The 14,842-nt window shown below is 47.6% G+C and overlaps 1 protein-coding gene across 3 annotated transcripts in view; it reads left to right on the top strand.

Moving 5' to 3' along the window:
* The window catches only part of DNAH5 (dynein axonemal heavy chain 5), a 323,270-nt gene that overhangs the window by 113,531 nt on the left and 194,897 nt on the right, over nucleotides 1-14,842 (top strand). For all 3 annotated transcript variants that reach the window (XM_077353359.1, XM_077353360.1, XM_077353361.1), the window contains 8 exons: nucleotides 3,580-3,818; nucleotides 4,388-4,628; nucleotides 6,384-6,583; nucleotides 6,675-6,828; nucleotides 7,009-7,172; nucleotides 11,625-11,781; nucleotides 12,613-12,825; nucleotides 13,446-13,670. In XM_077353359.1, coding sequence (XP_077209474.1) covers nucleotides 3,580-3,818; nucleotides 4,388-4,628; nucleotides 6,384-6,583; nucleotides 6,675-6,828; nucleotides 7,009-7,172; nucleotides 11,625-11,781; nucleotides 12,613-12,825; nucleotides 13,446-13,670 — 1,593 coding nt within the window. The remainder of the gene's footprint in view (nucleotides 1-3,579; nucleotides 3,819-4,387; nucleotides 4,629-6,383; nucleotides 6,584-6,674; nucleotides 6,829-7,008; nucleotides 7,173-11,624; nucleotides 11,782-12,612; nucleotides 12,826-13,445; nucleotides 13,671-14,842) is intronic.

The following is a 14,842-nucleotide window of genomic DNA, read 5'->3' on the forward strand; positions in this document are numbered from 1 at the left end:
TCTCTAATGTTAGCATGTTTGCACCTGAGGGTGAATTTAGGGGTATGAGAGGTGCCCGTCCAACAGCAGGTCCGTCTGGGCTTCCCAGACCTGCTTAAAATATGGACATGCTCATTGCCTTCCTAACCTCCAACCCATCCTAAGAAAGGCTTTAAGGCCTTTAGCAGGGCACAGCAGACAAGTTTCGATTTCAGGCAGACAGCTAAATATAGTAGGTTATATATTAAAACTTAAATATATTAAAACTTGAAGGTTCCCAAGGGAGGGAGGAAGGAGCACCAGGTGCAATAAACCAGGGAGTGTTACTTCTCACACGGCCTTGGGCTGCCCGGCGCCCACTGACAAGATAACTGTTTTTGTTACACAGAGCAGGCCTTTGCTGGCCGGTTCAAAAGACAGCAAATCATGATAGCAGGGCACAGCAGACAAGTTTCAATTTCAGGCAGACAGCTAAATATAGTGGGTTACATAGAGACCTCTGACATTGATCTATTAACAAGTCCTTGACCCCGCAATCATATTTTGTGGAGAGGTGAATCTCACATGCATGACTGAGATCTGGGTGGAAGTCGGTGAACACCTAGCCACAGTGATCCAGGCAACAGCCATCTCCAGTCTTGATTACTGAAACTCACTGTACGTGGACCTTCCCTTGACCCTGCTCCAGAAACTGCAGCTTGTCCCGGGTGTGGCTGCCTGGGTTCTCACACAAACGGCATGGGGAGCCCACATAAGACCTGTCTTGTGGCAGCTCTATTGGCTTCCAGTAAAATTCTGGATCCAGTTCAAGGTTCCGGTACTCATCTTTAAGGCTTTAAGGGGTCCGGGCCCCATATATCTAAGGGCCTGCCTTAGAAAGAACTGTGGTCATCGGACACCAACCGGCTGTCTCCCTAACTTGTATTACCAGTATTGATTGATTGATTGATTGATTGACTGATTGATCCAAAATGGGCTCGCGGCAGTTTACAGCATAAAACAATACAAACACATAATTCAATAAAACGTTCCCAGTTTGTCAAACAGTGCAAAACGAAGGCAGCAGTGCTCATGCACCTCAACCCGTCCCCTCTTGTTCCGCCTGGTGGGTAGGTTGTCTTCCTGTAAGAGTGGGAGCAGAATTGGGAAGCTTTGGGGATCTTTGATTGAAATGCCGGGACTCAGCCCTGGCCTCAACCATATGCTGGCGGAAGAGCTCCGTCTTGCAGGCCCTGCGGAAAGCTGTTAACTCTGGCAGGGCCCTTAGCTCTTCTGGGAGCTCATTCCACCAGGTTGGGGCCAGGGCCAAAAAGTCCCTGGCCCTGGTTGTCAAGTGCAGCAAGAACTCACAATGAACTTCTATGAAAAGAAAGTTTTATTGATGAGTTACTTCAGTCACCTAAACTGGCAAAGTCAAATCTGGTGAACTGGCTAAGTTAATACAATTGCAGACCCTTTTCAAGAGAATTCTCCCACCCAAAACTTGAAGGTTCCCAAGGGAGGGAGGAAGGAGCACCAGGTGCAATAAACCAGGGAGTGTTACTTCTCATACGGCCTTGGGCTGCCCGGCGCCCACTGACAAGATAATTGTTTTTGTTACACAGAGCAGGCCTTTGCTGGCCGGTTCAAAAGACAGCAAATCATGATAGCAGGGCACAGCAGACAAGTTTCGATTTCAGGCAGACAGCTAAATATAGTGGGTCGAGGTTACATAGAGACCCAAGAAGCTAAAGGTAAAGGCAAGGCTAAGCAAACATGGAGAGACTCAGGCTAATATAAAGATTCATGGCAGAGAGCAGGCACTGATCTTGACACTGGTCGAGGTCAGGCGGGCTTCCCGGGGCCCCGGGACAACCAGTACTTCATACTTGCAGAACAAAGGGCTCTGCAGGAGGCATAAGCAGCCTAGTGGTCCCGAGGTAGATGGGACCCAGGCCACGAATGGCCTTAAAGGTTCATTCCAATACCTTGAACTTGACCCAGAAGCAGACTGGCAATCAGTGCAGATGGCGAAGCACCGGCTGAATATGGGCCCCCCAAGGTCTCCTAGGGAGGATGTAACAACCATCAGTGCTGACGGTCAGTATTTTAACTTGGCTAATTTAAAATTTTCTATGAATATTTATTGCTTTTTTTGTAACCCATGTTATACTTGTTGTACAAAGAGATGGCCCGAGATGGCCAGCCTGAGAGGGGTGATATAAAAATCTAAATAAAGGCACTTAACCTGTAGTTTTTATGCGTGCATCTCGGACTCACTCTTTGCATTCATGCACACTTGTCGATGTATCAGTGGTGCTGATGCAATTGGTTGTACTGGGAAGCCGATGGCAAGGCCAAAAGCTGCACTTAGAAATAAATGTGATTTAGACTAGTTTATGTGTTTATGACTAGTTCATGTGTTTAGGAACCTGTCCTGAAAAAGCAGCAATCTTTCCTGTATACTTTTTTCAATTTGTGCATGACTGACAGTTGTTAAGGTGATATCGATCCTGGTACCTGGACTGATGAGTTTTAAGATTAGCACACGAGTGCCACATCGGGCTGCCGCTGTTCTGTTGCGGTGGGGCAAAAAGTCCTGCCGTTCCCCCGTATGCATGGGGGAGGGGCTCTCCAGCACATGCTGGTTGCTCTGATGCAATGGCCCCGCGCACACAACGCGGGGCCAGAAGCGCCAGGAGCGGGGGCGGGAGCGATCGGGGGCATGGGGCCCCCACTGCATAATGGTGGCGAGCAGCATGCTGCTCTCCCACCATGGTGGGGGTGGGGGTACAACATTGTCAGCCCCGTGGAGCTGGCAGGGGTGAGAGGCATCTCTGCAGGGGGCCCAAAAGCCCGGCTCCCTCGATTATGCACTGGCCTAGCCCTACCTAGCCCTCGCCTGTGCCCGCGGCGAATCCAGGAATGTGGAAGAATCCGCGTTTCCTTAATGTGGGTCTTCCAAGGGCCGGGGTCGGGCCAGGGCTGGGATAGTGGCAACGTCAAGCATAATCAGGAATTTCCCCTGAAGCCCAGCACTGCCATCTGGGGCCTACTGGCCGGTGCATAATCGGACTAGGAAAAGAAAAGAAAACTTGTGACAAATCTCACCTCTTGATTCTTGGCTCTTTTAGCGCTTGTGTAGGTAGAAAATGAGGACCCAGCTTGAAAATGAGTACCCAGGTTGCTGGGGGGTAAACGGTAATGACTGGGGAAGGCACTGGCAAACCACCCCGTATTGAGTCTGCCATGAAAACGCTGGAGGACGTCACCCCAAGGGTCAGACATGACCCGATACTTGCACAGGGGATACCTTTACCATTACCTTTAGGTAGAAAATGTCGGCTATTTATTGGCCAAACCTGTTTTAGATTAGCACTCTCAGAGTTGGTTTTGATTTGAAGCATTGTGAGCATACTTCTAAATTCAAAACCTTTAATGGCATATAAAAAGTAGAATCTGTACATAAATGAGTAATAACAATTACATAAACTGAGACTAAAACAGATAATAGATAAAAGAAATAATAACCAGTTATACATTCTTCCATAATATGGTCAATAAGCAATAGTTTACATCACCAATAACCGCTGACAGTCACATTTTGTTTTTAAACCCTAGAATAGGTTTGACAACCTCTATCGGAAATACATCACCTACACGGGGGGTGAAGAGCTTTTTGGCTTGCCTGTGACACAGTATCCCCAGCTCCTGGAGATAAAAAAGCAGCTGAACTTGCTACAGAAACTTTACAGCTTGTACAATAATGTCCTTGACACCGTGAACGGCTACTCTGACATCTTGTGGCTGGAAGTGAACATTGAGAAAATTAACAGCGAACTCCAGGATTTTCAGAACAGGTGAGGATTGAGCCGGGGGGGGGGGGACGGAAAGACGGACTGTGGTCTGTATTTTTCCAGAGTGGGGCGTGGGGGGTGTCAGGCACAGGTGCCGTCCCCACCTTTCAGGACCTGTCTGGAAGAACAGCAGGAGAGGGATTTGACCTCACTTAATTGCGACTTAGAGAAAGCCTTTCCAGTTCCGGTGCTGCTGCTGCTGAGCAGTGCCTGTCATTAGTTTTACTTGTTGAGATTTTGACCTATCTAATAATGCCAAGTAGATGCATTTTGGATATAAATGGAAAAACGGATTATGGGATCCTTTAACAAAGGATTTTATTAATCATTAATGCTCCCCTCTCACAGTAGACAGTAATTTAGCACACAGTGGGCTCTTAAGACCATCCCTAGCCATAATAAAGTTCTCATGTTGTGTGAGGACCTTACCTGATTGGCCCTCAGGAGTGTCCACCCTCTCAGGGAGGGGCAGTGACCGGTCTGCTCCACCCCTGGCCTCCTTCTCCTCCTCCCTTAATGCTATTTGAAAGCACTGTCAAAGATATTTGCGGATTTACGTGGTGTGCTTTTAGATGTCGAAAGCTGCCACGAGCTTTGAAGGAGTGGCAGGCATTTCTGGATCTCAAGAAGACAATCGATGACTTCAGTGAATGTTGCCCTTTGCTTGAGCTGATGTCCAACAAAGCCATGATGCCACGTCACTGGAAGCAGATTACTACTCTCACGGGGCACACTTTTGATGTTGAAAATGAGATGTTCAAACTCAGGAACATCATGGAAGCCCCTCTATTGAAATTCAAAGAAGAGATAGAGGTATTTATTCTGGCCGGACTGTAGTCCCAATGCACTTCTTTGTGTTTGTGTTCGCGTTCATGTTTGTGTTCGTTATCCACCTCCCCCCAAAGTCTTCAGGCAGATTACACACTGCTACAACACAGAGGCACTCTTTCGTTCTGGATGATGCATTCTTTCGTTCTGCCAGTGCATACCCTCCACTGCATTGTGTCTCTGCATCAGCTGGTTTGTGGTATTAAGTGGAACTGAGGGCCACTGGCTCAGTGGCAGAGCCTCTGCGTGGCATGCAGAAGGTCCCAGGTTCAATCCCAGGCATCTCCAGTTAAAAAAGGTTCTGGTAATGCCTGATGTGAAAGGCCCCTTTCTGCCTGAGACCCTGGAGACCCACTGTCCGTCTGAATAGGCCACACTGACCTTGATGGACCAACAAACTGATTTGCTATAAAGCAGCTTCATGTGTCCATGAGAAAGCAGACAAGGGCATAATTATTTGAAAAATGTACTTAGGTTTGAGTCACTCCCTACGTCTCACAGCAGATAAAAAGCTGAAATGTGGGGCACACATAGTCTGAGCCATCTTGGTTATGAAAAGCTGGAAAAACAGGACACCTTTGCTTTGGTTGGCAAGACATGAACTCCATCTCTTGGCAACAGCCAATGTTTGGCCAACATATGAAGCAGTTTGGGATAGTGAGAAGAAGGATGCTTCCACAACCGGCTAATGGGAGACTTACTCCAGCTGGGCGCCACGAAACGGATCTATGCCTGAGAGTGAAGATTAGTGTCTTGTACACTATTATACACCATCCTTCCTTGGCAGAATTGTACATGGTGCACGTGGGTTTTCTGTGTTCTTACATAAATGCAGGGCTGATCAGGAGGTTGGATAGATCCAACTATATTGGGAAACTTTAGACTGTTTTATGAGACTGGTCTCTGGTTGGATGCTTGAAATTTAGAGAGTGCTCTACAGCAGCTGTCCCCAAACGCCTGTCCGGGGACCGGGACCTGTCTGTGGATCAGTTGGTACCAGGCCACGGCTCTTCCTCGTCCTACTCCCCAGCTGCTGCCTCGGGGGCAGCCCTGCCACTCTGCCGCTACCTCACCTTTGGTGCTCTCCGGCAGCCACCATGGCTGGGGCTCCCCCTTGGTGTGGCAGTGTGCAGCTACTGCTGGCAGCACCTCCCAGTGGGCAGTGGGAAGTCAAGGGAGCCGGTGGGAAAGCAAATGGAGCAATGTCCCTTGGCAAAAGACTACCCCCCCCCCGCCGCCTGGGCCTCAGTAAAATTGTCAAGTGCTGACTGGTCCCCGGTGATAAAAAGGTTGGGGAACCACTGCTCTACAGCACTTCCATAAGGAAATCATGCCAAGCAAGGCGATGTTGGCTTGGTTTTGGACTCTGGTGATTGATAGTCATGTCATGAATGTGTGCAACAGTTGCCAGAACAGTTAAACTTTAGTCATCATGAAAGGGCTCGCTGAAAAGTTGTGAAAAACTGAAGGACACGCAGATGTGACCTGCTTTTGACGCCCATTCACGGTTTAGAAAGCCCTGGTGTGCAGAGTCCATAGGGGTCACCGGCATCATTCAGCTTCGTGGCAAACAGGCTGCAGTCAAGCCCCCCTTGTGGCTCTGCTGGTTAATATGGCTGGCTAGTAGATTGTGGGCAGCGTCAGGACCGCGGTCTCCTCTGGAGCTTGCTCCACAGCTTTGAGTGGTGCTCTGATAGGCTTGGTATGAAGTGGTTAAAGTCTCTGTTGTTGATTGATTAGGATATCTGTATCAGTGCTGTGAAGGAAAGGGACATTGAACAGAAACTGAAGCAGGTGATTGCCGAATGGGATAACAAAACATTCACCTTTGCAAATTTCAAAACCCGTGGAGAGCTGCTCTTGAGAGGAGACAGCACTGCCGAGACCATTGCAAGCATGGAGGACAGCCTGATGGTCCTGAGCTCTCTCATGAGCAACAGGTAGATTCTTTTCCTTGCCTCCTCCAGGGATTTCTTAAAATAATGTGACCATTTCAGAAGACTTGGTCTCATCTCATGCATTTGACTGCAGGTACAACACACCATTCAAGGCTCAGATACAAAAGTGGGTCCAGCATCTGTCTAACACGACCGATGTCATTGAGAACTGGATGACTGTGCAGAATCTGTGGATATACCTGGAGGCTGTCTTTGTGGGGGGAGACATCGCAAAACAGCTTCCAAAGGTAGGAACTTTTAGTTGGTCATACTGAACCTGCCAACAAGCTAGGGAAACATTGGCCAATCATCTTAAAGTCCTCCAAACCCAGGGATTTGCCTTAAGAGGTTAGCAACGGCTGGAAGTCATCTTCCCTGAAGTGCCACACAGTAACTCTGACAGCTGTCTTGTCTGCATTTTGAAACAGGAAGCCAAGCGCTTTTCTAACATTGACAAATCCTGGGTGAAGATCATGACCCGAGCCCATGAAATACCAAACGTGGTCCAGGGCTGTGTTGGGGATGAGACCATGGGGCAGCTGCTGCCGCATTTGTTGGATCAACTGGAAATTTGTCAGAAGTCTCTTACAGGGTAAGATTTTGTAGATTCAAATTCTGAGACAAAAGATGGAGCTTGACAGGCTCGAGAAGCACACTCGTTAGAGATTCAGATCAAGGGAATATTTCAAAGGAAGTGATGGAGCCACTGGAGTGATGGAGTGTTTGGGAGCTGTAGCTAGTGTAGAATGCTTCAGCTAGACTTCTGGTCTGGGAGCCTGTGCCCCAGATACTACAGCAATTATGTGGGCTACAGATTTGCTCCTGAGCCTAATTCAAGCTGTTGGTTCTGACTTTTAAAGCCCTACCTGGCTAGGGACCAAGGTACCTGAAAGCCTGTCCTCTCCCATATCTTGCTACCTGGGTAGGTAGATCACAGAGACAAGCCCTCCTGACTCTCCCACCAATCAAAGAAACGTGGCTGGTGGGCACAGGAGAGAGGGCCTTTTAAGTGGCAGCCCCACCATTATGGAACAGCCTCCTAAAGGAGTTGCTCCTGTAACTATCAATATTATAAGGCAAGTTTTATCTATAAGTTGTAGTTTATTTTTTTAAATTAAAAAAATTCTTAAAAATATCAGCAAATACCTTTTTTCAATTCTTCTGAGAGCTGCAGTCTAAGACTAAGTCATAATTTTACTGACTTATTTAAAATATTTATTAGCTGGCTTTCGACCTTGTAGAATTCGAGGCAGCTTACATTGAAAATCCAGCTCTAAATAAAACAACGATTAAAAACACCTAAAAGACCGTAATTCAAAATCTTTCTTTGGATTGCCAATAAAATCTAAATTTGTCAAATGCAGTCCTATATAAAAACATTCATTCATTCATTCATTCATTCATTCATTCATTCATTCATTCATTCATTCACCACTCTCTCCTGATGTTCAGGGTGGTTTACATAAAACTTAGTGGAACAGGGAACAGTACAGATATATCAATAGCTATAAACAGCAACAGTACAGTACAGTACAGTAAATAACAATAGAACCCACAGCCCTGTGAGTTGGATGAATCAAGCAATGAGTTTCATGGGAGGGAGGCTCGGGGGCCCAATGGAAGGTATTGGCTCTGGTTGACCTCAACCAATTACCTGGCATAGGAGCTCCCTTTTTCAGGCCCCGAGGAACTGCTCAAATTCTGTTAGGGCCCTGATCTCCTCTGGGAGCTCATTCTGCCAGGTGGGGGCCAGGACCAAGAAGGCTCTGGTCCTGATTGAGGTCCAGTGAGCTTCCTAGGGGTCAGGGATCACTAGCTAGTTGGAGATGGTTAACTGCAGAGCTCTTTGAGGGGCGTAGGGAGAAAGGTGGTCCTTCAGGTACACTGGGCCCTGACCGCGTATGGCTGCATTATGGACCAGCTGCAGTTTCCGGATCAAGGCTAAGGGCTAAGGTCTCACTGTCTGTTTTCCTGAAAAGCTAAGTGAAATTCTGGGCCACTTATGCCTTTGATTACACAGCAGTTTTTTATTTACCAGGCCAAGTTTGAAAAAAGTCACTTCAATTCCCATGTCTCTCCAGTCATTTACTTGTTCACCATTAACAGTCTCTAAATATTCTTTATTTAGATCTTCCTGCACTTTCTAGACTCACAGGACCCATGTTGGTCAATCTGTCTACCTGTACCCCAAAATACAAACAGTTGCTGATAAGGGCTGGCCAGAGGGACACACCTGCACCATTCCCCTCCCCCCTGCCTCAGCCTGCAGGCGTCTCCCATCATCTCTAGATCATTGCTCATCTGTAGACTATAAAGATCAGCTCTGCAGGTGAAAATGGCCTCTTTGGAGGGTGGACTGTGAGGCATTGTACCATTTTAAGGCCCTCCTTTAAACCTCCAGGAGTATTTCCAACCTGGGGTAGCCAGCCTCCAGGTGGGGCCTGGAGAGCTCCTGGAATTACAGCTCATCTCCAGACTATAAAGCAGGGGTAGTCAACCTGTGGTACTCCAGATTTCCATAGACTACAATTCCCATGAGCCCCTGCCAGCATTTGCTGGCAGGAGCTCATGGGAATTGTAGTCCATGAACATGTGGAGGACCACAGGTTAACTACCCCTGCTATAAAGGACAGCTCCCAAGGCAGAAAGGGCTGTTTTAGAGTGTGGACAAGTCTTTTGTGCAAAAGAAATATTTGAGGTCTCCCACACAGGTGGTAGTGCAGATGAAACACTTGGGTTGTTGTACAGATTAAGCAGGAGGTAAAAGAACCCCCACAACAGTTTCATCTGCACAACAACCTTGCATGGTTGACCTCCAATGTTTTATCTCTACAACATCCTGTGTGGGAAGATGTGGAGAAGTGGTGGAGAAGAGACACGCTTGGCTTGGCTGCATCTTCCCTCCAGCAGTGAGGGCAGCCACAGCAGTATTTTTTAGTGAGGAGGGGCTTTCCCCTCTCTAAAGGAAAGCCCGCAGACTCCCCTGCATTGCTCTTGGAAGGAAAGGCCTCCCTCCCCTCCATCAGGGGCTGTCAGAGGCTCCTTCACAGCAGGCCTGAAGAGAGGAGGGGTGTGTGGAATCCTGAACAAGAGCAGCAATTGACCCTGGGGGGGGGGAGGGGAGTGTCGTAATCGTCTCCCGGTCAGTCCTGGCAAGTTGGTTTTGGTTTTCACCTCCTCCCCCTTCCCTTTCTTTGTAGCTATCGCTTTGAGGCTTCATGTTTCACAACCTGCCTGTACATTGCTTCCTTTCCCCTGCTGCAAGCCCCTTATCTGTTAGCCTTAGAAGCGTCCTTGGATTACAGAGCAGCGCCTCAACACCAGCTGCCTGGGTTGGGAAAGGATGTCAGCTTGCTATCGTTTTTGCACCTCTTAGATCAAAAATTCATCCTGTGTGAACCTATTTTCCTGCCAGCGTTTCCCCCCCTCCACAAACCTATATAAGGCTTTGACCCCTTTTGTCCTATGTCTCTGTCATGTTTCCTATTCTACACCTTGCTATGTGTTCTGTGATGCCTGGTGAATCTCTCCATTAAAAGTGCCTTCAGCCTCTCCTGGGTCTTGAGGATTTCTGTCTGGTGGTCTGAGTCAGGCACAGCCTACACCTTGGGGCGTGATAGGGAGATTCCACTAATAGTAGGTAGGCTTCAGAACCTTCAGGATGTTATCAGAAGTACACAATACATTTTATTGAGAGGCAGCTTGGTGTAGTGGTGAGGAGTGTGGACTTCTAAACTGGCATGCCGGGTTCGATTCTGCACTCCCCCACATGCAGCCAGCTGGGGGACCTTGGGCTCCCCACGGCACTGATAAAACCAAGCAGTAATATCAGGGCTCTCTCAGCCTCACCCACCCCACAGGGTGTCTGTTGTGGGCAGAGGAAAGGGAAGGTGACGGTAAGACGCTTTGAGCCTCCTTCGGATAGAAAAAAGCAGCATCTAAGAACCAACTCTTCTTCTTCTTCAGTAATATAAGTGCTCTCAGCCTCACCCAACTCACAGAGTGTCTATTGTGGGGAGAAGAAGGCGAAGGCGATAGGAAGCCGCTTTGAGACTCCTTCGGGTAGAGAAAAGTGGCATATAAGAACCAACTATTCTTCTTCTTCAGTAATCTCAGGGCCCTCTCAGCTTCAGCTCCCTCACGGGGTGTCTATTGTGGGGAGAGGAAAGTGAAGGTGACTGTAAGACGTTTTGAGCCTCCTTCGGATAGAAAAGGCAGCATCTAAGAACCAACCTTCTTCTTCAGTAATCTCAGGGCTCTCTCAGCCTCCTCACAGGGTGTCTGTTGTGGGGAGAGGAAAGGGAAGGCAACTGTAAGCTGCTTTGAGCCTCTTTTGGGGAGAGAAAATTGGCATATAGGAACCAAGGAAAGGCCCAAGCGAGAAAGCGCGCCTACCCAATCGGGATGGAGTGCAGCTAACAGTGGCCCACTCTGCCAGGAACCTGGGAGTGATACTTGATGCCTCCCTCTCAATGGAGACTCAGATCACGACAGTAGCGTGGCTGGCATTCTACCACCACTGCCAGCCAAACTACTAATGCCCTTCTTGGCCCTGGAACACCTGGCCACAGTGATCCACGCGACGGTCACCTCTAGGCTGGACTTCTGCAACTCGCTCTGTGCTGGCCTGCCCTCATCCTTGATCCGGAAACTGCAATTGGTCCAGAATGTGGCTTCCAGGGTCCTCACAGCAACCCCTCGGAGGTCCCACATCCAGCAGTTGCACTGGCTCCCGGCTGAATTCCAGATCAGGCTAAATATTAGTTAATAAATAAAAAGTAAATAAAACTTTTCTTCTTCTTCAGTAATCCCAGGGCTCTCTCAGCCTCCCCTTCCTCACAGGGTGTCTGTTGTGGGGAGAGGAAAGGGAAGGCGAATGGAAGCCTCTTTGAGACTCCTTTGGGCAGAGAAAAGCAGCGGATAAGAATCAAATCTCCTTCTGTTATATTAGAAGATGATAACTTATTTTGCATTGATTGACCTACTGCCCATCAGCTTGATGGGATGCTGTTGCATCAAATCCTTTGTTCTTGTTCCATTTTAGGTATTTGGAGAAGAAGCGTCTTTTATTCCCCCGTTTCTTCTTTGTGTCAGACCCTGCTCTCTTGGAGATTCTGGGCCAAGCTTCGGATTCACACTCCATACAAGCTCACTTGTTAAATGTCTTTGATAACATCAAAACTGTCAAATTCCACGACAAGGTTTGTCCAATTGTAATGTTATCCGTACAAGTGAAGCAGTGATGCTCTGAGGTTCTGGCCACCGGCAAGTAGTCCCTTGTGCTCTTCTCTGTCCTACCTCCATGCCAGCAGGCACCAATGCAGGGAACCCCTGGGTTCTAGGCATGCCGCGATTGTCGGATTGTCATGTTCAGCAGTCTCATTTACTGAGTTCAGCTGTGGTGATCCCAGGTGAGCAGAAAGGCAACAAGACTGAGGGGGGTGGGGTGGGGTGGGGGGATAGGACTGCGTGAGAGGCCAGTTATCCTGTTAGCCATGAATGGTGTGAAGCAACCTGCTGTGTATCCATGAGCACATCCAAGAACCAATAGTCCATTAAAATAGAACTTTTTCTTCAAAAAGGATACCTGTGCGTTTTCAGGCTTCCCTGCTTAAGTCACAACGGCTGGCACCCAAGAGCAAAAACTTGTTCAGGTAGACTTTGTCAGACATTTTGACAAAAGACATTTTGTATCTATGGAAGGACTTGAGAAAGCCTTTGTAAAGGATATTCTTTGCATTTAGAAAGTTCTGAATTGAACGTCTGGTGTTTGTAGTTCTATGGGTCTTGGGGGGTTGGTCTAGGAATATCTGTCATTGAAACTTTGGAAAACCATTGCCAGTTTGAGTACATAATCCTGGGCTAGTTGGATCAAAGGAAGCCCTTATGTTGACTACCTGCAGCTTAATCCTGAGAAAGAAAAATACGGCATAAATAAGTGTCCTCACTTGTAGGAAATGCACAAAAGTACTTCAGAGATACGAAGGGCAAACTGATGCAAAACTGTCCTCCTGTGTTTGTATGACTGACAGGTTTACGATCGGATCCTGTCCATTTCCTCACGAGAGAATGAGACAATTGAGTTGGAAAAGCCTGTCATGGCAGAAGGAAATGTGGAGGTTTGGCTCAATTTGCTCTTGAAGGAGTCCCAGCATTCCTTGCACCTGGTGATCCGTCAGGCGGCTTCAAGCATCCACGAAGCGGACCTCCAGCTCACAGAGTTTCTTTCTTCGTTCCCAGCTCAGGCAAGTGTCTTCCTTAGAGTAGCACTGGGATGCAGGTTCTGATTTTTCACAGGACATTTTCTGAAGGTGAGGCTTCCTGTGAAACACTCCATGCCCCAGGCGACTGTGTACTCAAGGGGGCCTGATGGTCAGGAGCAGATTTCTTGTGGGGAGGTGGGCCGTGGCAGAGCGGAGGAAACAGAAATGGCCCATTCTGCCCATGACACTTCCTAGTTTGTAGTTTAGGAGTTCCTCATTGTGCCAGTAAATAGTTTCTCATTCAGCACGATTCAGGTGGGTTGCTGTGTTGATCTGAAGCAATAGAACAAAGTTTGAGTCCAGGGGCAACTTAAAAATGGTTAACACAAACGAAAGTTCACTATTAGGGGTTAAAAACTTTTTCTAATCTGTTCTGAACTTTTGAACCACAGTTAAGGGACTAGAAGGATGACCAATTTATGGACCTTAGGGTGTGGCACATCAAATAACATCTATAGTTTACTTAAATGTCAGGATAACATGGCTGTTGAATCGGTATATATCAAGAGTCCTTGGATAGGAATATATTTCTGCATCAGTGGATAAGCAAAAATGTTTTTGGAAAGATGAAACAGTACTTAAAAGCAACATTATTTCTTAAGGTTGGCTTGCTGGGAATCCAGATGATCTGGACGCGAGATGCTGAAGAAGCTCTGACACATGCAAAATATGATAAGAAAATAATGCCGAATACAAACCAGTCTTTCTTGGTTCTCCTGAACACTCTGATAGACATGACGACAAAGGATCTCACTCCAGTGGAGCGAATTAAATATGAGACGCTGATTACAATTCATGTGCACCAAAGGGATATATTTGATGACCTGGTAAAGTTACTTATTAATCATAAACACCTCTGTGGGAAGGACAGAATTATTTTGAAATAACGTGTTCATTGAATGTATCCAACCTTACAGCATGGGGCCCTCAGCTGTATTCTCAGGGGCCTTTTGTTTCCCAGGCAATGGCTTGCAAGCCCAAGCATATTTAAGTTTAGGGTTGGGCACTTAGGCCGCCTTGGCAACCACCGAAGCCCGAAGTGGTGTGTAGGAGGCCAGCACCACCACCGCCCTTCCTTTCTGCACTGTGCCACTGGCCGCCTTGGGCTTTGGTGATTGCTGAGTCGGCCGAAATGTGCCAAAGCGCACAACCCTATAAGTGATCCTCAGTGTGGTATCCATGGCCTCTGTGACACCACCAATGTGTTTCCTGTTCCCGTTTGCTTCTTCCCAAACTCATCTCCTTCTTAAAGGAAAGGCCAATCTGTCTTCCCTTGTCCTTGGAGCAGAAAGTGCTTCCAAAGAGCCCAGGAAGAACCACATTGGGTTCTGCAGAGGGTGCCCAAGCAGTAACAGGCTTCCTTGCCCTACTCATTGGAGGAAATGTGGCTTCAATCTTCCCAACAGTTTCTGATTGTCAATAGCTCCCATGGCAACTGTTTTGTGATTGGCCCTGTCTCCCCTGGCAGCCATTTTGTAGTGGGACCCATTACTGTCTCTCAAAATTCCAAAATTGTCTGCAGGTTCAACAGGGTTGGGACCATAAACAATAGCATTCTTATGCTCGTCAGTGAAGGGATTGAAGTAATTATGGCAAAATCTTTACTTGGAGGATGTTCTAGTAGGGGAGTGCAGCTATCGTGTACCCTTAACTGAAAAAGGGTAAACTCCTCCTATCTGGGGTGATGGTCCTCTTCCACTAAGCACACCCCTTCGAGAGGGAGATATGGGACAGCCAGCCATATCAACCAAATCAGCCCTGGTGACCAGTGAGGTGACAGAAGTCACAGCCAGATCGCCCTAACATCTGAAAAAAAATCTTTATTTTAGATTTTTCAGACACTGAAAAAACAGAGGAAGTTGTTTGAGAGGTTTTATCTGGCCCTTCAGCTTCCTACCCACTCAAAGCATTACATATTGCTGTCATTATATCTTGCATGCTAATTACGTCACAAAGTCCTTCCCATTTTTCTGTAGCAAGGGCCTTCTGAATATTCCCC

The sequence above is a fragment of the Paroedura picta genome, chromosome 9, assembly GCF_049243985.1.
Source record: "Paroedura picta isolate Pp20150507F chromosome 9, Ppicta_v3.0, whole genome shotgun sequence".
NCBI classification, from domain to species: Eukaryota; Metazoa; Chordata; class Lepidosauria; order Squamata; family Gekkonidae; genus Paroedura; species Paroedura picta.